The sequence below is a fragment of the Anolis sagrei genome, chromosome 4, assembly GCF_037176765.1.
Source record: "Anolis sagrei isolate rAnoSag1 chromosome 4, rAnoSag1.mat, whole genome shotgun sequence".
Classification (NCBI taxonomy): Eukaryota; Metazoa; Chordata; class Lepidosauria; order Squamata; family Dactyloidae; genus Anolis; species Anolis sagrei.
In genome coordinates this window covers 179536708-179560323 of record NC_090024.1, presented here as the reverse complement: position 1 = coordinate 179560323, position 23616 = coordinate 179536708, and the positions used below count along the sequence as shown (strand labels likewise).

General features: G+C 40.4%; 1 protein-coding gene across 2 annotated transcripts in view; it reads right to left on the bottom strand.

The window, feature by feature from the left end:
• BTBD19 (BTB domain containing 19) overlaps window positions 1-20970 on the bottom strand; it is a 74300-nt gene extending 53330 nt beyond the window's left edge. The window contains exons 1-3 of one of the 2 annotated variants that reach the window (XM_060773410.2): window positions 20706-20970; window positions 12297-12504; window positions 8896-8949 (exon numbers count right to left, since the gene is read on the bottom strand). In XM_060773410.2, coding sequence (XP_060629393.2) covers window positions 8896-8949; window positions 12297-12504; window positions 20706-20794 — 351 coding nt within the window. In that variant the 5' untranslated portion in view covers window positions 20795-20970. The remainder of the gene's footprint in view (window positions 1-8895; window positions 8950-12296; window positions 12505-20705) is intronic. The other variant, XM_060773409.2, reaches the window with a different exon arrangement.
• Window positions 20971-23616: the final 2646 nt, after the last annotated feature.

Genomic DNA, 23616 nt, shown 5'->3' with positions numbered 1-23616 from the left:
CTAAAGAGGGAGGTTATGTCAAACTTCCACTGAATAAAACTTGCTAAGAAAACCCTAGGGTTGCCATAAATTGGAGTGAACTCGAAGGTACAAAACAACACCAACCAATCATCCAGTGCAACATCCATTGGGTTGCTATATTCACCAGAGCAAACTTTCTCAACCTTTGTACCCTTCAAATAATTTTCCAGCCTCAGAGAACTTCTACATAAAAACCGTTATAGCTTTTTTCTGATCATGATTTCTTATGAACCCCTTCGTGTTCTCTTGCAGAACCTCAGGGTTCCAGGAAACTCTGACAAGGAAACCCTGTGCCAGAGAATATCCTTTCTATGAAAAAGAGGTAATAAAAATGGTGAAAGTTTTGTGACATTTTTGTTGTTTTTCACTCATCATCAGCCTTGATTACCACTTGAATATCAAAGAAAGCTTTGCAACATCTTGCTAAAGGTATTAATAAAGCACCTAATCTTGCCATCTGTCAGTCACCTATTCTAAAGAAAGTGCTGGAGAAAGTCAAATTTAAAAAAATACACTAACAGAAAGTTCTGGCTTACATCACTGTGCATCATTTGTACATGTCTCCATAAAACAACAACTTTTAAAAACAGAAGCACAATGACTTCTTTCACCGAAAACATAACATGATTTGTCATGTGTGTAATTGAATGTCGGACCCCTAGTACAGCATGTAGCATGTGGGGAAAACCACCACCACAAGTTTCAGGAAATCAGCAATTATCGGAGGAGGAGTACGATGACGATGACGACGACGACAACAACATTTTTATACCCCCACCTCCATCTCCCTGAAGGTATTTGGGGCGGCTTACATGAGGCCAAGCCCAAACACATATAGTTAATAATAATTTATTTATTTGACCAGTCATATGACCATTTCAAAACACAACACGAGTAAAAGACAAGGGAAAAGGGTTAGAACATAGCAAATAAAATATCAAAACAACATAAAAACAACTTTATAAACAATAGTAAAACAAGCATCATAAGCAACAACCAGAAATATTTCAAGTCTCATTTTGGTGGTGGGGGGGGGGGGGGGGGGGAAGGCTGATGTGCAAACAAATTAGAAAATAGGCTGATCAATAAGGTGCATAGATCATATACAGTAGCAACACAGGGATAGCACAGTTGTGACAAGGTCATTTTAACTTAAAAAGTGCAGTAATCAGGTACAGGAACTTGATTTTAGGCCATGGTTAGAGACCATCTGTCAAGGGAATTGTCAATCGAATGCACAACGGAACATCCACATCTTTAGTTCCTTACAAAACATGGATAGGGAGGGTGCTAACCTGATCTCCCTGGGCAGGGAGTTCCAGAGTCGAGAGGCCACCACCAAGAATGCCCTTTCTCTCATCCCCACCAACTGCACCTGAGACAGGGGTGGGAGCAAGAGAAGAGCCTCCCCAGAAGATCTTAGAGACCGTGGGAGCTCGTAGGGGAAGATACAGTCATGAAGACAGGCAGGTCCTGAACCAAAATCAGAACAACTAACTGAAAAACAGTTCGATTCTGATGCACCCATCTTTTCCTATACGACTATATAGCCACCCTTCCACGTTTGTGGTTTTGGCCTTTGTAAATTTGATTATTCACAGATTTGATTTAAAATGTTATCTCTAAGAACTTCTAGGTGCTCCTATGTTGCTCTGTGTTCAATGCCCTCAAGTCACGCTGGAAGACAGAGTTCTAGGGAGAGCACCTCTTTAGGGATCTCTAGATCCTCCCGAGTGATTCTATGGCCAGCTTCCAGCAGAACATGATAATAGTAGACTTAGACATTCCTAAAGAGGTGTTCTCTCAGGAAAAAAAAACTTAGAAATTGAGAAGAATGAAAAACTTCAGGATCCACACCTAAGACCCTGATGTTGACTAGCTTTAATTTGGAGGACAATTCTTCAGCGGCATCTTCTCAATTTCGTGCCTACAGTCTGGGAATTGCAAAAATGCCACTGGATGCTGTTTGCTACTCCCATCCCAATAATGAAGGCAGAAGCTGAAAAGTCTAATGCTTCTTATAAACACACATTTTCAATCATTTTATTAAATCTACTTTGATTTTACAGTATCCCTCTGGGATCCACATTCTGTCTGAAAACACTGTTCAGTAGCTTTTTTCAGCAAATGTGTATGTTTATTCATCGAAAAAACACTCTAGGCATAATTGCAGAGCTGTAGCAGCAATAGCTAATATATATATATATACCCTGTAGCAGTTTTGGCTGTGATCTGTAGGCTGGTTTAGGCTTTTAAGGAAAAATCAGGGACGAGTCATACTTTGCTCATTTAATGGAGATGAGCAAAAGATTACTGTTATCTTCATGACTGATGTGGAGAACAAAAAAAAGTTCTCAATTAAAACAATCCATCTTTAGTACTTGCAGCTGTGAAGAAAAGACTGAAAATGTGGGGTGAACAGTGACATATTTAAATAATTTGAAATACATGTGATTAATTCTAAGCCATGCTCAAAATTCAGAGTGTAATCGCTTGCTTAACAAAGGAGCCATATTTATCAGGGCCCCAAGGGTATGTAGAGCGCAAAGATATGGAGGAATGCCACAATGCCTAGGCAAGGTAATTGGGAAAGATAAGCAAACAATCCTTTTGAATCAACATTTACTCTTCTATAAGGGCTGGGAGCTCCAACCACTCTCCATCCCACTAGAGCCATTAAGAATCCGGCCCCATTCTCAAGGTCATATTCACAGCTCTCTAGGAAACAAGTCGCTGAGGAAACATCTCAGAGGTGTAAGGGAATGGAAACTGCTAACATTCTCATGGGTTCCCAGCAGGTTAGGTCATAAATCAATCAGAGCCAAAATGGCAAGGATTTGGTGTTAAAAATCACAGAGCAAGAAGACCTCATTCCCAGAGATCTTATTCTTTTTCTTTCTGAGGCTTTTTTCCATGCTCCCTGGGGACAGGAAAACCCTAACTGTCTCCACATAATTCCTGATCTGAAGGGACATGATCCCACTCTGTGGCTGATGCCAAACAGATGAGCACAGGATCACGAGGGAACCACATGTTAGCTGTTCTGTGATCTGCAGACAGTATAAGCATATCAAATGACAGCATGCTTTACTGATAAAACGCATTAATTGCAGGAAACTTCCTTCCCTAGACACCCAAACCACAGTGATATCCTGTTGGACTCTGGAAAATGGAGAACTGCTCTGAAATGAGTTGGCAGATCTTTTTGCTCAGGAAATCATCCTATGAGTGGGAGTTGAAATGGGATCTGAGTTGAGTGTTAAACCTTGTGATTTAGATCACAGATTCCCCTCCTCCCCAACTTCACTTTCTTTCTGCTGAAGTATTTGATTTTCTTTCTCTTTCAGCTTTAGCCTTGCTTCGCAATCCTTTTCCAGACCATTCAGAGATGCCCCACTGACAGGTCCAACTATTGCTAACATGCCATCTATTTTTTTGTTACTTTACCCTGTGATTGTTCTCTTTATACTTTGGCAACGTGATATTTTGCTATCCCTACCTTTGAATCAAGTGGGAGAGTTATATGTGAATGAATTCACTTTTAATCAGTGAAGAATGAAAAAGAATTGTCACCTTCCTTCATGGTGAAATTAAAAATATTGTGCAATCATTAGAAGGCTGGGTTAGGTGGCAAACAAAAAGGAACATATCAAGCTGCCTTATCAAATAATGTGGTTTAGCATTTTATGGAATCATGGGAGATGTAGTTGGTGAGACACCTGCATTCTTTGTCAGGGAAGGTTAAAGACCTTGTAAAACTATAGATCCCATGATTCCATAGCATTGAGCCATGGCAGTTAGTGGTGTCAAACTGCATTAATTATACAATGTAGATATATGCGCAGATTATCAGTCCTATTAGCACAATGTGACAGTGTATTTCCAAAATTTCAAGCAAGAGTTTTTCCAGCTCTGTATAGAGAGAGATCAAGGATCAAATTCATGATATTTTGCATGCAAGAAACATACTCTACTACTGGGAAACAGGTTTTGCAATCCATTACCAGTCCAAGTTTCTATGTTGCTGAAGGCAGAGGAACAAATGATGCCTACATTTCCCAAAGTCAAGGTGAAAAAGTACTAAAGACCAATGATGTTATTTTTGCAACTAAGTCAAAACTTCTCACAAGCATATCTTCCCTCTTTCTGGAAGTAAAAATATGCTCTTGATATATTAAATAGCTAACAATTTACAGCTATTTGTCCATCCTTGCCTTTGATGGTGTCATAAACCTCATCTGGAAAAACACAAAGGGGGCACAATTTATATGCAGAAATCCAAAGTAAAACACCATCTGTCTGGTCAAAGTACCCAAGCTGAAGTGGTATCTATATCACATCCCTCCCAGTTGATGTTTACGAACTGCTGCTTCCCTTTAGTCTTTCACAGTTAGCTCATTCTGGTTTTGTTTTCCAACCACAAATTACTCTTATTGGTCCCCCCCCCCCCCCGCCTCATTTTTGTATTCTGTCTCATTTTCTAAAAGTCCCTTCTCTTCTGTTGACTGCCTTAGAATTCCCCACAGGTCAGAACCAAAACTTCCTCCCCAAAATGCTAAGACAATGACATGAATCCTTTCTCTGATGCTTCCCTGTACTGGATGTCATTCCCTGCTACTCCCACAACCTTAGGCTATTTTAGCAGAAGTGAAACTCCTGATAGTAAAGTAAGACTTATTTTTGGTTCACTGACCCAACTGGGAGATGACAGGTCAATAAATCCCCCAATAAACACACTGCCGCATCATGCTTTCAAGTCTTCGAAAAGCAGCTGGGAAAGCTTCTATTCCTGGGTAGCTTTTCCTCTGTTTACTCCCCCACTCCTTTCCTTAGATCTTCTCCCTAATTCAAAGCAAGCCACAAGTTCACACACCAACACCCAGGCCTTGGCTCTCTCTCATCCAGCTGTGCTTACTTTCCCATCCTTTGTGTGTCCTTACGGTTTTGTTGTTTCTGGAAAACCAGTCAGGATAGGGAGCAGTTCTGCATAATTCATGTTGCTACAGATCAGGGAAAATATAGGTGTATCTACACTGTAGATTGAATGCAGTTTGACAACACTTTGCCTGTTGTGACTCAATGCTTTGGAATCTAGGGAGTTGTAGTTTTAGAAGGTCTTAGACTTGACTGCTAAAGAGTCCCTCACCAAACTACAACTCCCAGGATTCTATAGCACTGAGCCATGGCAGGATAAGTGGTGTTGAACTGCATTCATTCTACAGTATAGATGTAACCTATCATTATAAAACACATACAAATCAACAGGGGGTGAGGGAGTGGTAACAAACACACAAAACTAGCTTAAGAAGAAAATGCAAACACGAAAAGCCAAAACACTATTGTCCACAAATTTATATTTAAATGGCCCCATTCTCTAGGACTGTATAAGTTTTCTGGAATGACGCTACGGAGGAGATCTATTTGTGTTGATTTACTGATTTAGCAGTTTGTCACTGCCATTACAATTATTCTATATTCAAATACATAACAACTGTCACAAAATTGGTGGGTAGCAAGACAAGAGAGGGAAGACCAGTGGGTTAAATGGGGAGGGGGGGATAAGGGCCCGGAATGGGGGTAGGAGGAGACTGAGGCACAGTAACCAGTTTTGGACAACTGGTGGTGGAGCCTCAGTGGCTGACCTCTTGTCCACTCTTACAAATTGGCTGCTGTTGTTTCTGGGGAACAGGCAATGGAATGTCGATTTGGGAAGAGATCAGCAATTGGCACTAGTCTGGTCCACTACCACTGTTAATTGTATCTGTAAATAAATGCCGTGGCTTGTTTTACTCCAGGCTTGAGTGTCCGGTTTTCATTCTCAATGAAATATCATGCAGATGATAAGTATGGAAAAAGCCTTAAGCAAATTCCTCCCAATTTCCTCTAACAGAACTCTACACGCTACTGCAGAGCTTGGAAACTCACATTAAGAGGAATTAACATAATAACATCCTGAAGTTCTTCTCTATTACTGAGCGGGAGTACGATGACCCACTCATTCCAAGAACGTATCCCTCTACTTCTCAGTTACAGTCAGCCCAGAGCATCTTTCATTATATCATATCATCACCTGGGTGAGTCCCAGAGCTTCATCCTACTACTAATTAGTCATAAATGGTTTCAGTCTGCCATCATATTCATTCTTCTTACAAGTTTCCTTCCCAGCTCTGTTCCATTGCTGCTGTATTACTATATTTAGAGAATTATTATGTCTTACACAGCTCTGGTACAAGACTCCTTCAGTGCAACCCAATCCTGTTCTCTGATTTAAATCAGGAGCAGAGGCTTTTTCTATTGATTATGTGAATTTTTACAATTCACTGCACTACAACTGTGAAGGTAAAGTAAAGTTTTCCCCTATCATTAAGTCTAGTCGTGTCCGACTCTGGAGAGCGGTGCTCATCTCAATTTCTAAGCCGAAGAGTTGGCATTGTCCATAGACACCTCCAAGGTCATGTGGCTAGTATGACTGTATGGAGTGCCGTTACCTTCCCGCAGAAGCAATACCTATTGATCTACTCACATTTGCATGTTTTTGAACTGTTAGGTTGGCAGAAGTTGGACCTAACAGCGGGAACTCACCCCACTCCCTCGATTTCAGTTGTCAACCTTTTGGTCAGCAAGTTCAGCAGCTCAGTGGTTTAACCCGCTGAGCCACCAGGCGGCTCACCAGGGAGCACAACTGTGAATATTCTGAATATGTTGAAAATTGCATTTCAGAATGGCAAGGAAACTCTCAGACAGTTCGCAAAGTAGCACAGTTTCACTTTTTGAAAAAGGAAGGAACATACAAAGATACAAATAAATACAACAGCATTCTCAATGCTTCTTGGCAGAGGTTTGGACAGGATGGCCCATGAGGTCTCTTCCAATTCTCATTCTATGCATGCTAATACCTTTTTGAAAGGAAATAAACTCGCCATAATGAATGTCATGGAAACAATATACCACTAGAATTCTATTTAGATTTCTTGGGGAAAAGCTGGTGACTATTAAATGAGTTGCAGGCTTTACAATGGCAAAAATAACACTTTGGAAGTGGAAGACTAAACATATGATGGGGTGATGCAATAAGCTGTAACTAATTCTTGCACAAAATAACTATTTGCACAGAAAAAAACTTGCATCCCACGGACAGTGTTATTAGCATTATTATAAACATGGATTCATCCCCAAATCTGCAAAATAAAATTCAGCTGTCTGTCAGTTTGACAAGAAGCTGATTGTTTGAGATAAGGAAGGAAGGAAACATATTCAGTATCAAAACTCCTAGATAGGACATGGAATTTGTCCAGAATAGAAGCTGCTTCAGGGACATAAAGTCTACCCAGAAATAATGAATTATCCAGATCAAATTTGTCACAATATGATTGCTTTTATCAGAATCATTAGAACAGAGGTTTACATTGTCAGCAATCTCTATGTTAACAGACCACTGTCATACCAAGTCTCTTATCCTATCATAATGGTGCATTTCCTCTATAACTAATGTGTAGTTTCAAAGATATGGATAGATCTTAGTTCCCAAAAACAAAGAATGACTCACGTAAAACTATGTCATAGACCTTTCTTCCCCTGGTAATTTTCTTAAGCTTCTTGAAACCGGAAGCTTGTAAAGGCCAGCTTTTGGAAAGATAGATCTCCCCTCCCAACCATAAAAGTGAAATTAATTCTTCAAACACCATGGATAGATGACTCCCAAGTTTCAGTATGTGACCAATGGACAATAGCTGTAAGACCAGGTTAATGTCAGTTCTTAACAACTCTGCAACTGGAAGGCTTTGAAAATACCACATTTGCTTTGTGGCAGGCACTCCTATTCAGTTATCAACCCGGTCTCAACTTCTCAATGACTAACCGCACACAGTATTTATCTTTCTATCAGTCATTTACAAAACCACCATTTACTTGTGTTTATATGTGCCTTCAAGTCACCTATCAACTTATGGCAACCAATGAATTTCATAGGGCTTTTATAGGGAGTACTCAGAGGTGTTTTTGTTAATTCAATTTGCCAAATCTCATAAGTAAGGGGAAAACTGGGAATATGAGATATTTCCCGTTTTTAACTTTGTCTGGTTTTGACAAGGACATAGGACACCATGGATCTGGCCCGCCAAAAGCAATTATTGCAGGGTTTTCCTTTCCATGTGCAGAAGAGCTCACATGCTTGTGTTTGATCTGCTGAAACAGGATGTCTATGTTCTATTATCAGCAGATCATTTTAGAGCAGTCAGGGCAAGATTATCAATACTTAAATCAATACAATTGGTTCAGGCACTGTTGGCTATAGGCCCAATTCTGAAGAAAAGAATAGTAGCTTGAATTGTCTTCTTTCCTCATCTGTTTCTGAATATTCTAAAACTTCCATTATTGGCTGGGGGATTACTCATCAATAAGGTGATTGAACATCTCCAGAGAGTTGTCGTCCAACAAAAGTACCTCATCCAAGCTCCAATTAACACCTACACAAGACATCGATCACTACTATGACCCTAAAATGTGCAAAGATAGAGGAAGATATACATTCTTCAAATCAAGCAAGCCAGTGTCCATATCTTTTGCATTGCAAGGTCAAAGGGTGGGAAAACACACAGTTGCATTCACACTCTGGATCACACTTTCACTGGCCATGAAGCCCTCTTCCACTCCACCAAAAAACTCCACTGCCCAAATTTGGAATGATTTTCAGATTATTTTTTGCCTTAAAACCATGCAGAAATAAAGGTAGATGAAAATGCCCCCACTGATGAGAACATCCCAAAAGCACAAAACACCTTTGTTCTCCTCAGAACACCACCCAAAATGATGTAATCCAATGTCCCAATCATGATTATGAGAGGGACTCTGAGGGGAAAATGCCATAGTCCTTACCCTTCTCAGGTCGTCCAGCCCATACTCCATGGATGATGTCAGGACCTCCAGGGCCTACATGGGAAAGAACAGGGGATATCGCATTGCTGGTGCTCTTTGTCCTGTAAGACGTAACACATGCCCCAAGTCCATTGCATCTGACTCCTTCACACTCATTTCTATGTAATTTTGTTACCAATAGCACAATATTCACAATACTATTTATTAAAAAGACACACATGGATCATAATGGCTTCCTTAATGACATTTAAGATATAAAAACTCAAGGGAATGTGTATATCTTATAGTGAGAGTCCTTTTTGGCACCAGGCAAGTGGGTTTTAGAGTCCTTGTAAGCATCATGATCAAATGCAAACACCTGTCCAGTGGTGCTGAAAAGGTGAATTTATATTTAATAGGCCTTACCAGTTAGTTTTAACCTTAGGTTGGCATTTCAAGGCTACAAAAAGATCAGTAGCTAAGAATAGATCAGGTAAGTACACTTTCTTGTAACCAACCTGCTTACTCTGTTCTCATATTAGAATGGGAGATGAACCGTGATGCCACCTATTGATTTATTTTGTTTGCTTTAGCACTGTATAAACTCTGGAAGTCTGTCTCATGCTAGTATTGTTTGTGGGTATATACAACTAGGAGAACTGGTGTAGCATTGTGTGGATAGAATTGGTTACTTAGAGGCTTTGTTCTACTGTTTGCTGGGAGTGAATGCTGGGACTCAATCAGCTCAAGGGCTTCACTACTTCCACCCACTGCATCACTTTCAACTAATAAAACTTATTTGTCTCAGTAATGTGTTTCAGTTTTCAGTACCAAATGAAGTCTTGGGGAGCTCTGAAATATCATACCTCATTCATCTTTTCCCTATTACTGTAAGGGCAGCATAAGTGGTCATAACAACCCTAACAATTTAAACCTCAAAGGTAAAGGTGGGTATGGCATCTTTAATATGAAGGATGAGACTGGACTCATTCAAATGAATTGACAGATGAGGGAAGCAATGAGATATCAAGGCACAACTATTTAGGTTGTAAATTGATAGCAGCTAGTTTTTATCTGCAGGCGTTCTGTTTTAAAATTCAGCAATTTTATCTTATGTTGTTATAATTTTATGTGTTATTGTTTTATACTTATGTACCATTTTATGTATATGCTGCATTCTGAGAGCCTTGTAAGCCGCCCAAGTCCCTTCGGGGAGATGGTTGCGGGATATAAATAAAGATGATTATTATTATTATTATGATTATTATTATGTGCTTGGAATATGGAAAGACTATAATTCAGTCAAGACCAGACCCTGAAAGCAATTTCCAGTATACCAACTGAGTAATGATATTGCAAAGACTGCAAAGCATATTCAAAAATCAGTTTGTGATTCAACAGAATAATGTTGTTCCAGATCTTTGGGTTTAGTTTGCTTAGTGTGCATATGTGCTGTATATATATACCACCTTTCAACAGACTTGTTCTTGCTGCATTTTAAAGTAAAAACTTAAGAATCTATCTATAATCTATCTATCTATCTATCTATCTATCTATCTATCTCATAACCCAGAATTGAAACTATCTGCTCTAAAATCTTCCCAAGCTGGTTACTCTTCAAGATGGTTGCACTCTCATCATTAGCATGAAGAAGGCTAAGCCTTTGACAATACAAGGCTAAAGAAGTTGATAATTTATTATAGTTGTTGGTTTAAACAATAAAATATCTTGTTAAACATTGATTCAGGACTTTGGAAAACCCTAATGCTTTAGGATGGGATATTTTCATTTCCTAGAATCATGTTCAGTTTCAAAATCCACACATAAATATCGTAGAGCTACAGTGTGGGCATTACGCAGCATTATTACCTGAACATCTGTAAAAAAAACCTCTCCAAGTTTCAGTCATTTGTCATGACATGTATAGTTTTTTTTTTAAAGCCAGGACTCTCTTCCACCCCCCAACCCCACCCCCAAAAGAAGTCCCATATATAGCTCTCCTCTGGCCAGAGAAAAGGTCTCATTACCTTCTGTATTTGTAGATAAACTTCTTCTTCTGTTAAAAAAAAATCCAAGTAACTTTTCTATTGTCCCAGACTCTTTTTTTGCAATTCCTGGCATCAACTGCAAGAGTGAGTTCCTACCCTGAAGTGGATTCTTTTAATTCTGAGACATATTGAAACAGTATGCTCCTTTCTTTTCTCCTTTTTATTTTTTTAAATTATTGTGCTGCATTGCATCAGTAAAATATCCCCTTTGGACTAAAACCCTTAGAACAAAAAAATCACAGAGGGCAAAAAAAATGGCCCTTCCAGTCATGGGATCACTTCGCTAACCACTTCCCAGTTTAAAATAGCATTTGGAAGAACCCTGGCGCTGATTCAAGAAATTACTACAAAGGGACCCCCAAAGAATGGAACAAGATAATGGAGAGAACAACCCAAACCAATTTGGAAATTAGTCGATGCCAGTAACTTTAAGATTTCAGCCAAGTGCTGTAAAGTAGCAATCAGCTCAATGACAATCTCAGAAACCGGTGGTAGTTGCTTAGGCCAGTATTATTGCACAAACCTGCTGCCATGAAAATATGCAGGATTTCCAAACTAGGGCAGAAAGATCTATGTCAAAAGGCTCACAGAAAGCCTGACTTCAAATATGAGGACTTGTGTAGGGCAATAGATGGAATAAATCTGATACAAAGATCACCTCAGAGTTATTGGAACAAAATCTTAGTATATCCAATCAAGCAGCAGCTGCACTATCGTTCTGCTGGCACGTTGCTGGCATTTTTGTGGCTTAGAAAGACCCTGTGATTAGCTACTCAGCCACTGTGCATAATTATTCCTTCTAGGTGCATAGTTGCCATGGTAAATCGGGAGGGAAATCAGGAGTACTAGCAGCACCATCTTAAGAATTTCACTAGTCCTCCTAAATAATATGAATAGTAATTGGACAAAAAAGGCTATAGTAAAGATGCATAATAAAAGTATATTTGAGATGCAATAAAAACACCAAAGGAAACTTAAGAGAGCAACTGCAGATTAAAAAATTAGTGAAAATGCAAATGATGGAAGAAAAGGCAGATTTTTATCTAGAGTCTTGCTGGCACAAGGAGCCCCTTGTGCCAGCAAGACTCAAGACCGACAGGTTGGAGGTTCAAATCTGGGGAGAGCACAGATGAACTCCCTCTGTCAGCTCCAGCTCCCCATGCAGGGACATGAGAGAAGCCTCCCACAAGACGGTAAAACATCAAAACGTCTAGGTGTCCCCTGGGCAACATCCTCGCAGACAACCAATTCTCTCATATCAGAAGCAACTTGCAGTTTCTCAAGTCGCTCCTGACACGAAAAAAAATCCTTGACTAAAATTATTTTTGATAAGGTTTTAGAAGGCCAGCCATTAGTGATGGACATCATACTCACAATGAGGTTGTTGAGGGAAACAGCATTAGTGTACAGATACTCAATGACCGCAAGGAACACCTTTGGCTGCACCTGTCTCAGGATCAATGGGGCACGGACCTCCTGGGACTGGCTCAGCATCGAGTGGAAGGCCTGGCAGCGGGAGGACAGGAGGCAGCGATGGGCAAAGACCTCCTGCTGCTCTCTGCCAACCAGAAATGTCACATCACTGTAGAGAGAAGGGCAATTGAGAGCTCAGTATGGTTATCAGTGGTTACCAGACATACTTCCTCCTCTACTTCATCCACGTACTTTCTTTCTACTGAGAAACAAGACAGATTCACAACAGATAAATGAAGTACAGTTATCCCTCCACATTTGTGGTTTTGATCTATGTGGATTTCATTATTCACATATTTGATTTAAAAGTTATCTCTAGGAATCTTTAGATCTTCTGGTGTGAATCTGGTCAACTTCATCCCATCTTGCTGTAAATCCTGGAAATTACTAGAGAGAACACCTCTCTAGTAGGAATCTCTAAGTCTTTCAATGTAATTCTGTGTTCAGCTTCCAGTGGAATTTGACTATAGTCATGCTGGAAAACCTAGAAATTCCTAGAGCGGTGTGTCACTCAGGTAAAAAAAAATACATTTTTTAAAATTTGCATTTTTTCCAGTTTCATGGAGGTCTTGTATCTTCAACCCCAGCTGACTGTATGTCTTCATGCACACAGCATTGCATAAGATGCAATGACAGCTGCCAACCTGGATAGTTTTAAACAGGGGAGGGGTTATGTTATTTTGATCAGGCTTGTGGGCTTCCCAAATAGTTAACCACTATGAAAACAAAATGCTGGACTAGAGAGGCTTTCTGTGTGGCCCATAAACAGCCTCTTCTTGTGTCCTGAGTACCTGGCAGAATCCCTCCAGACCATCTTAACTGACAACAGATGTAACATCTGAGACAAAATATAACACAGGCCTGTGGCTCTGACATTGTCATTTTTCTTCTCCTCTATAGATTTTAACATCTTTGCCTGATGATTTTGGGTTTTGTTGCATTTTACTGCATGGTCATTTGCAGATACTTAGACACAAACAAAGGAAAATGTTCACCGGCGCACACTGCTAACATTAAAAGATCCCTTTTTACCATGGGAATCCAATCACAAATACCCAATGCTCTTGCCAATAAACTCCTCTACTTCAACACCAACTGTATTGTAGGAGAAAAGACGTGCCTACCACACTGCTGATCAAATACTAATGATCACTTTTGTCTTGCAGAATCGCACAACTGATTTTTTTTCATGTCAGGAGCAACTTGAGAAACTGCAAGTTGCTTCCACTCTGAGAGAATTGGCCGTCTGCAAGGATGTTACCCAGATGTTTGATATTTTTCCATCCTTGGTGGGAGGCTTCTCTTATGCCCCTACATGGGAGCTGGAGCCGACAGAGGGTTTTCAACCTGCTCTCCCTGGATTTGAACTGCTGACCTATCGGTCAGCAGTCCTGCCAGCACAATGATTTAACCCATTGTACCACCAGGGGTTCCAAAAGTTTAAAAAACTGTTAGAGGTTTTACACTGTATAGGTAGTATTTCATTACAATTTGTGTTTCTCTGCAAGAAGAGAAACACAAAAATCATTGCAGCCTGCTTCACTTCCATGGGATGTGGGGAGTTGGAGGTATAAGAACTGACTGTGCAACCAGATGGCACAGCTCAGTTGTTTCTGTCCTTCTTCCAAACATGCTACTGTGTGTCCAGACTCAGGAATTGTATGTTCTGTCTATTGCATACTTTATTTTCTCTGTCTCCTTCTGTTATAGGATACAATTTCACAAATACAGGGATCTAATCCATTATATGCTCATCTCATGACTGTTGGCAATGACCAGGATGCTCCCAGTTGTTCTCATGTGGGTAGCTATTCTTGGAGTTCCTGTATCTTCAACAGTTGAGTGGGAGATGGAATTTCAGCAGGTGTAGCTTGTTGTGTTTGCCCACTTTAGCGGTTCTACTTGTGCTAGGTAGATTTCTTGCCAACTAGATGAGAAACTGAGATGTTATGGATGAATGTATTCTGAGCATAGAGCTGATTTCATAAGTAGTACTGCACCTAATGCCTTGTTGTTGACCGTTAGGTTATCTTTCAAGAAACAGAAGCCATATTGCCGGTGAATTTCTTTCCTTTTACAACTTCTTTCCTGCCAGATGCTGTTTGGGAAAGATTTTGACTTGTCATTGTGTGTATATAAGCAGTCAATAGGAATTAATTTTTGCAGCCTAGTAAAAGCTATCTTGACCTGCCTGCAAGAAGACATTCAGGGAAGCAAGGAAACTGGGTGAATTCAGGCACATTTCTTTTTCTTTTTTGGATCATATAGGTTTTTTCTCAACCAGTGGTTCCCAACCTTTGGTCCTCCAGTTGCTTTAGGACCAAAGGTTGGGAACCACTGGTCTAGAAAAAAAAAACCCCGTATGAATCCCAGCCAGCTTACCAGCAGTTAGGAATTGTGGGAGCTGAAGTCCAAAGCACCTAGAGACCCAAAGGTTGGGAACCACTGCTCTAGACTTTGTATCTCAGGAGCTACAAAAGGAAGAAGTACATCTGCCAGAGTGTATGAGGGAGTGAAATAGGAGTGGCAGAGGTAAATATGGTCAATTGGTTGCTATCTGTTATGCAGACTACATCCATTAACAAAGAAGATTTCCAAGTGATGGGCTAAACTTGACTCATGTGCAGTGCTCCTGGTTCCAAACCCTTAGTTTGTAAGGTTTGCTACTCTGGTTCCAAACCCTTAGTTTGTAAAACACAGGCTGAAATCCCACTGAATTCAAGTTCTTTCTCCCACCTCTCTGTAGTTAGTAATATTATTACTATTATTGTTGTTGTTGTCATGAGGGAATCCATTCACTTTCCCTCTTACATGAGCCCCCCCCCCCCCCCCCCGGCTCCCAGGTGGGCATTATGTACTGAGTCATATAAAGCTGTGGCAGTGAACAATTTTCTGTATAGATGCCTTTGATGCATTTCCTGGCAGTTTGGCAAAAATATTCCCATGATTAATATTTAACCTTTATCCCAGGAAGACCAGGGCCCACTGCAGTGGTCCCCAGATGTTTTGGCCTTCAACCCCCAGAAATCCTAACAGCTGGGAAACTGGCTGGGGTTTCTGGGAGTTGTAGGTCAAAACACCCAGAGACCCACAGGCTGAGAACCACTGCCCCCCTGTTTTCAAGATTTTTACCTAGAGTGATAGGGAATGATATGCTTTCTGGATTCTCCTTCTTTTCCTTTGTCTTTTGTGCTCCATAACAGTGACTGCAAAGATTGCAAGGTAAATTAAACCCTCACAGGGATGCCTGATTGTAGTGGTTGCAAGGCTGATTATTAGGTGGGCTAGTAGCTAAAGGATGCCGAGGCACTGTATTGGTGGTTGCATGTGCCCCATCGATTGGGTGGAAAAAATGCAGTCTCCAATGGGTGGGGTCTGGTAGTGTTTCCTGAGATGTCTGGAGAAACTAAAAATGTTAATTATATTTACATTTTTTAAAATTTCCTCAGGCTGAATACACACTGGTTACAGCAGCTGTTCAATTGTTCTACCCATGTCATGGGGTGGCAAGGTTTCTCATTGTAATGGGAGCATAATATTTCTCTGTTATTAAGGCAAACAATAACACACAGCTTGCAAAACTTACTCATTTGGCTATAGTTCCACAGTAAGTGTGGGCACCAACAAGGCTGGATGAATGGGTTATGGGTGCTGTAGCTTCGTAACAGGATCCCAAAAGATGGATACATTCTGCACATGGCACAGGATCACTGAATGCAAATGACTAGGACAGTAGCATGAACTTAAGTGGTCATGAGCAAAGCCTCATGACACTCACTTCTGTATTTCAAGCTTTGTCATAAATTGCCCAATTATATATTTGCAGGGTTATCAGACTTATTAGAAAGACCCACTAGAGTTGCATTGTGTTAAAGAGCAGGTGTGGGAGGATTTTCCTACCACATTAACAGCTAACTAGAGTGTGTAAACCTAGATACCCACATCACTGCCTGTTTGGTAATTGACTCAGCACTTCATTTTCCATTGTGAAAATGACTTCCTGTCTTCTAGGGGCTAGAAAATTGATCTGCCTCTTTTTTTTCCAGATTGCACTGTGAAATGTTCCTTTGAAAGAAAGCAATTATCACAGTTGCAAGTTACACCAACGCAAATAGCCATAATAGGTGAGTAGAGGCTATCAGCCATGGGATACTTGCACTTTTTCAGGGTCTTTCCAAATTAACAGCACTTATGTAATATTATGCTGCTGTGCATTAAGAGGGGGAGCTCGTTTGGTTTGTTACTTTAAATTACTAGTCACTTACAATAGTACATAATGAAAGTAGGTGACATGAGTGCTCAATATAAGTACAGTACATATAGAAAAGCTGAAGTATTGCAAAAGGGCATGCTCTGTCATACAATAAAAGAAGTAGCCTTGCTAAGTGTGACTTTTTTTCTTTTTACAGTGGTGAGCATCCAGGCCCTAAGGAAATTTATGGTATTATTGCAGGGGAAACTCAAAGAATACTACTGTAATATTGAAGAGAAACCGCAGGTCTAATATGCACAGTTGATCAATTCATTTCTATGTCCCTTATGAGAATGAAGTCTCATTTAAGGCTTGGTTTTCTATTCTCTGCCTACTGTCAAGGCCGAGAACTACTTGGGACAGTATGGTCTTGGTTTATCTTGGAAGTTATGGGAAGACATCACCATGTTAAACACCTAGGGAAAACGGGTGTTCAAGATGTTGATTAAGATGTTATACTGGGCTTGGCAAGTCATAAAAACTTCACGTATCATCTAAAGGTTCACATTAAAAAAATTGAACCTTGATGCAGACTGATGCTGTATTTTGGCCAAAACTGGGGTCTTCCTCGTTACTGTTCCAGAGGTTCCCAGTAACTTATTGAGAAAAGTTGTTTAGTTTTTTTTCTATGATTCTTTTATTATACCTGCTTCTTCAAGAAATTTCTTTCTTGAGCTTTTTTCCAAAGAAAAAAGAACCTTAGGCTTTAGCAAAACAATTATTAAGTATTATCTTGTCACAACCATTATCTAGTACTGTGGTTCCCAACCTTTTTTTGACCAGAGAGCACTTTGACCAGGGACATTAGTACCAAAAAAAGGTTACGGATCAGTCTCCATCATTAGTACCAAAAGGACTACGAATCAATTTTTGGTCAAATTTAGATTTGGTTTGGTGATTTGGGGTGCTGATTCAGAAAATTGCATTGGATAGACCACATCAACTCTAGTTTCTGATACAGAACATATGCCATCCAGTAGCTGCCACCTACGTGCCCACAAAAAACCATATTTAATAATCTAGAGCTGATGTGGTAGTAGTAATCTTTCATGGGTAGTCAGCTTCTTTCCTCCTGACATCCCCGTTGCCTCAATACTATAAGAGGGTTTCCCAAGACCAGTCACTCTTGTTGCTGCATGGTTTTGAGGCAACAGTGTAATACTGGTGAGGACGTGGGTCATATTTTCATTCTTGGGGACCACTGGTCGTCCACAGACCACAGGTTGGGAACCACTGACCTAGAACAAATGAGCAACAATTATGCAGTAGGAGAAATGCAACACCGAATAGGTAAAGAGGCAGTACAGGAATATCTAGATACTCTAAACCAGGGGTCCTCAAACTTTTTAAACATAGGGCCAGGTCACAATCCCTAAAACTGTTGGAGGGCCGGATTATAATTTGGAGAAAAAAAATGAATGAATTCCTATACACACTGCACATATCTTATTTGCAGTGCAAAAAACACTTTAAAACAATACAATAATTAAAATAAAGAACAATTTAAACAAATATAAACTTATTAATATTTTAATGGGAAGTGTGGGTCTGCTTTTGGCTGATGAGATAGGGTTGTTGTTGTTGTGTGCTTTCAAGTCATTTCAGACTTAGGTTGACCCTGAGCGAGGGCCGGGTAAATGACCTTGGAGGGCCGTATGTGGCCCTTGGGCCTTAGTTTGAGGACCCTTGCTCTAAACGAATCCAAGTCTCTAGGGCTAATGAATTACATCCAAGGATATTAAAAGAACTGGGGGAAAATAATTTCAGAACAATAGGCAATAATCTTTGAGAATTCCTGGAAAACAGAAGTTACAGCAGACTGGAAGAAGGTAAATGAAAAGAAAAGAAAGAAAGAAAGAAAACTCAGATAACTACTGCCTAGTCAGCCTGACATCAGTACCCAAAAATGTTCTATAGCAGATCATTAAACAGTCTGTAAGCACAAGAAAGGAATGCCATGATCACGAAAAGTCAACATTGCTTTCTTAGAAACAAGTCATGCCAGACTAATTTTATCAGTTTTATGACAGAGCTCAAAGCTTGGTAAAAGAAATTCCACCTAAACATTAGGAATAACTTATTGACAGTAACAGCTGTTTGTCAGTGTAATATATTGCTTTAGGGTGTAATGAAGTATCCTTCCCTTGAGATTTTTAATGCAGTGGCTGGATGGCCATCTGTCAGGAGTGCTTTGGTTGTGTTCCTGCATGGCAAGAAACTGGACTACATGGCCCTTGTGGTTTCTTCCAACTCTATGATTCAATGTGAAAAAAACTCCCATCAGTTTGGGACCTAAATGAGCCCTTAATTGTCTCCTTGACCACAACTAAATAATAATTTCCTGTTTGCATGTCTGGTACTGTTTACAACACGAGCATTACAGGAGTAGTCATCCATAACAGGATCAAATAAAGTTCAACTTTGTGGTAGCAAGCAGTCCCCAACCCCTTCAGGAATATATACCAGTGCAAGTTCTCCATAGGTAGTAAAACTGGGATCATTCATGTCATGATGGCTGGCTACTCTGTTTGTTTGCCATATATCTTATGGTATGTCAAAAATATTACAAATGAAGATTTGCTGAATGGAAGAGCGGAAGAAGGTGATTGGGAAAGCTGATTCATGCACTACAATTTCCAATGGCAATGGAAATTGGGGAGAAAGCAGAAGCATGTTATACAAGCAGTCTTACCATCACCAGGAAAAGGAAAACATATAACTCAATAAAGGATGAAAATCCACAGTAAATAAATAAATTGATATTAGGGGCAGGGTCTCTACCGAAATCCCTGTTGCGCTGTTAATTGAATCTAATGTTTCTTTGGTTAAAGCAAAGTTAATCCTCCTTTTTGAGAATACCAAGAGGTAAACAAATGCCTTGATCCCTAAGGTTTTAGTCATCCCACGCTCACAGGAACAGGGCTTTGATGCTGAAGGGGCTGGAACTCCACCCTTCTGCCGGATTGCACAGCTTATAAGCATGCCTCATGTTGCAAGCATTACCAAATTGGCAAACAGGAAACTGGGCTCAGGCTCCTTTGAGCAAAACTGGTTTCAACCTAGGCTTGTCTTGTAAGCAATACATGACATAGTGTGGGATAGACAAGCCAAATTTGTTTGGTGGGAAGGAATATGGGAAACAGCTACCTACATTAAATGTTACTATCTATGAGGCACCACTTGATTTGAAGGACACAATTTAAGTAAAACACTACAGAGAGAGACAGTATTCCTTTCTTTCCTTTTTATAGATAATTAAAAGGAAGTACTACACTGTTTGGAAAGAGCAACCAACCACAGGAATTAGTGTTTTGTGGACCCTTGGTATCTGCTGAGGTTTAGTTCCAGGATGTGCCACAGACACTCAAATCCAGCAATGCTCGTCCCATTATATACAATAGTGTGCTGTCCCTTATACAAAATAGCAAATTCAAGGTTTGTTTTTTGATTGAGGAAAAGGAAGAACTAATGTTTTCAAACCGTGGCTGTTTTAATTTGTGGTTACAGTATCAATGGATAAAGAGGGCTGACTGTCTTGCTTTATGTATGTGCCTTCAAATTGCCTGTTGACTTCTGGTGACTCCATGAATTTCATGGGAAATATTAAAAATGTATAAAATAGAGATGGTAATCATATGACCTTCCAGGTAATTTTAGGACTTCGATTCCCAGCATCCTTCACCACAAACGAATTCTGCCTATGGTTATGGGATGCTGCAGTCCAACAACATCAGGAAAAGTGCATGAATCATACCCCTACCAGTTCCCTAATAAACTGGAGCCACATCCAGCAAAAGGAGTGGGGTGATGTCAAAGAGACATCCCATTATGTACACACTTCTGCTGAGTTGGACAGTTTTATCTTCCTACTTGAAGTAGCATTAGGACAAGGTATGGGTTGCTTCTCTTTTCCTAACACTAAAAATTATTTCAGCTAAGTGAGCCAGTGAAACTATTTTGGAAAGCTGCTTCTCAGATTTCTTCCCGTGGCCTTTCATCCACAGCTACATACACACTGATCCCCGGTCTTTCTTAGCCGGCTTTCCCAGCTGGCTCACCTGAACTGTGGGTTGTTGATGAGAGTCCTGAGTGCGGCAGCAAAAGCAGTGGCATCACCTGGCAAAAGGGCTGAAGAAGAGCAGGCCATAGGCTAGACAAGAGATTCGATCCGAGAGGGAAGGACTGACAAGTTCAGGAAGTGGAGCTTTGCCTTTCCGCCTGCACTAAAGATATATCTGGGAGAAGTCAGGGCTGGCTGGAAGCTCAACTGTGAGGCAGGAATGCAGAAAAAGGCCAAGGAAGGGGGAAGCAACACCCCTTATTGCCAGGCAACAGGCAGCTGCCCAGGCCCTAAAATCCAGATGCTGTGGGAGGGATCAGAAGGAATGAGAAGAGGACTTTTGCAAATGCAAGGAACAAGCCTGCAGAATAGGCCAGAGAAAAGTGGCAGATCAGGTAGTGGCAGAGTGAAACAAGCAAAGAAAAGAATGTAGGACACTTTCGAAGATAACATAAGGTGGCAGGCTGGCAAAAACCCCACCAGGCAAGGAAATTGCCTTTCTGAAGAGGAAGGGATTCAGAACCAGCTCAGCATTTGCTTGGCAAGAGCTCATCCCTGGAACTCAAGAGGCGTGTGATTGCCAGCTCCCTGTGTCAGCAAAATGAAAATGACACATCACTGTGACTGGAAGCCTCAGGGCTCCGGCTTTGCCTGGGACAGAATTGCCATGGCCATTTGCATTATTTCCTGAAGCCATATATAAACAGTTGCTTCATTGTAATTCTGTGTGTGTGTGAGAGAAAGAGAGAGAGAGAGAGAGAGAGAGAGAGAGAGAAAATATAAATTAATATCTCTATGAAAAAAGGGGAGGAGATAACAGATAGCCCATGAAACAAGGAGATTATATAGTATTCATATATAAGAGGTATTGTCACCACCTGTCTGTCTATACTCTTCTTTGTGTGTGTGCTTTCAAACTCACCTTATAGTGACCCCAGAAATTTCAAAGGATTTCCTGAGGAAAGAAATACTCATAGAGGCTTTGCCAGACATTTCCTTTGAAAGATTAGCTAACAGTCTTTTTGCCAACAGTAATCAATAGTCCCTTATGGTTTCATCACGGGGAGGTGATGGACTGGCACCGGGTACCGCATGGGGTCATGTGATAGGGACCATTACCAAAGCCAACAGTCCTGCCTACTGTGCCAGTTCACCACATCCATGTGACAAAGCCCTGGGACTTGAAAAAGTAGATGTGAAGAAACAAGACAAGTTCCCAAAGTGTAAAAATATCTCAGTAGATACCAAAGTCAAGATTGTTCAATGGCATTCCAATTTTTCTGTATGCTTGTATGAATGCATGGTTGTAAAAGTGGACTGTGAAGAAAGCCGATAGGAAAAGAATCAACTCATTTGAAATGTTGTCTTGGAGGACAGTTCTGTGGATATTCTTAAATGTCAGTAAAACAAATAAATACCGGTAAGGCCTAGATACAATCAAGCCTGAACTCTCCCTAGATGCCAAGTTATCTAAAATGTGGTGCCTTTCTTTCGACATGTCATGAGAAGGCACAATTTACTAGAAAAGACAACAATACTTCAATAAGGTGGAGGGCAGCAAAAAAAAGAGGAAGATCACATTCTAGATAGAAAGATGCAATCCGGAAAGTCATGACCCTGGGTATGCAAGATCTAAGCAAGTCTGTTGATGACAGGCTGACTTAAAGGTCTCTCGTTCATAGGGTTGGCATAACTTGATGGCAAAAACTAACAGAGGTCCCATGCAAACAAAAAGAAAAGGACATACCATGACCATGAGATAACTGGGTAAATTGACATTTCTTCATCCATTTGCAGACACAATGTGCCTCCCTTTGATTTCTGGGTCTGAGCCGACTTGATTTAATGATTTGAGTGTAAACTATGATTCTGGAGACCAGGGTCCCATTCCCCATTCAGACATGGAAACCCATTGGATGACACTGGGTGAACCACATTCTCTCTGCTGTAGAAAATCACTGTGATTTTCTTATGGTGACCTTAGGGTCCCCATAAATCAGAAATAGCTTGAAGGCACACAACAACAATGCAAGCAGAAGCCCTAATAACAGCACCTGCCACCTCTACAGTCATCTTTCATTTAGCATTTGTCTCAAAGAAGCTTTCTAGTTTATGTAACTGGCCCATATAGTGTTCTGAAGTGCCAGTACACTATCAGTCTCTTTTAATCCCTCCTTGGCCACTAGAAAGTATCTTCTGTGGCTCCACTTAAATAACTCTCTTCCTAGGGAGATCAGGCTGTCACCTACCCTGTCCTCCTTCCACAAGACATGGATGTTCCATTGTGCCTTTGATTAGGCAGTTCCAAAGAATTAGCCCTTTAATACCTAACTTCCGGCACTTTAGCATGGCCTTCCATGCTACAATCCTGACGTTATAAAGCCCAAGGACATTACTCTCCCATTCCTGCCACTGAATTTTGCACTTTTCCTTAGCTCTGTCTAGGAATTTTGCACAAACCCAGAGCCCTCTGAACTCAGCACTTTTATTGCTCCCATGGTACTATTTTCATGATGTTATGTTTTATTGTGATATGTTTCCATTTGGTTTTGTTTTGTTTTTATTACATTACGTTTTAACTCTGTGCTCTCTGGGCTTGTCCCTTTGTAAGTGACCCGAGTTCCTTTGGGAAGATAGAGGCGGGGCATCAAAATTAAGTTGCTATTATTATTATTATTATTATTATTATTATTATTATTAACAAAGCTGATGTTCTGACAACATCTCATATCTGGTTGGAAGTCTTAAAGTCTTATAAGGATGACAACATTAAAAATATATGTTACTACTTTGCTATTACATAAATTTTGCTTGCAAGTATGCTAAACTTCTCCTTACTCAGCTGGGAAGCTGTCACACTCATATGTGGGCTCCATAAAACAGAATTGACTTCCACCTTGGGAGACTTT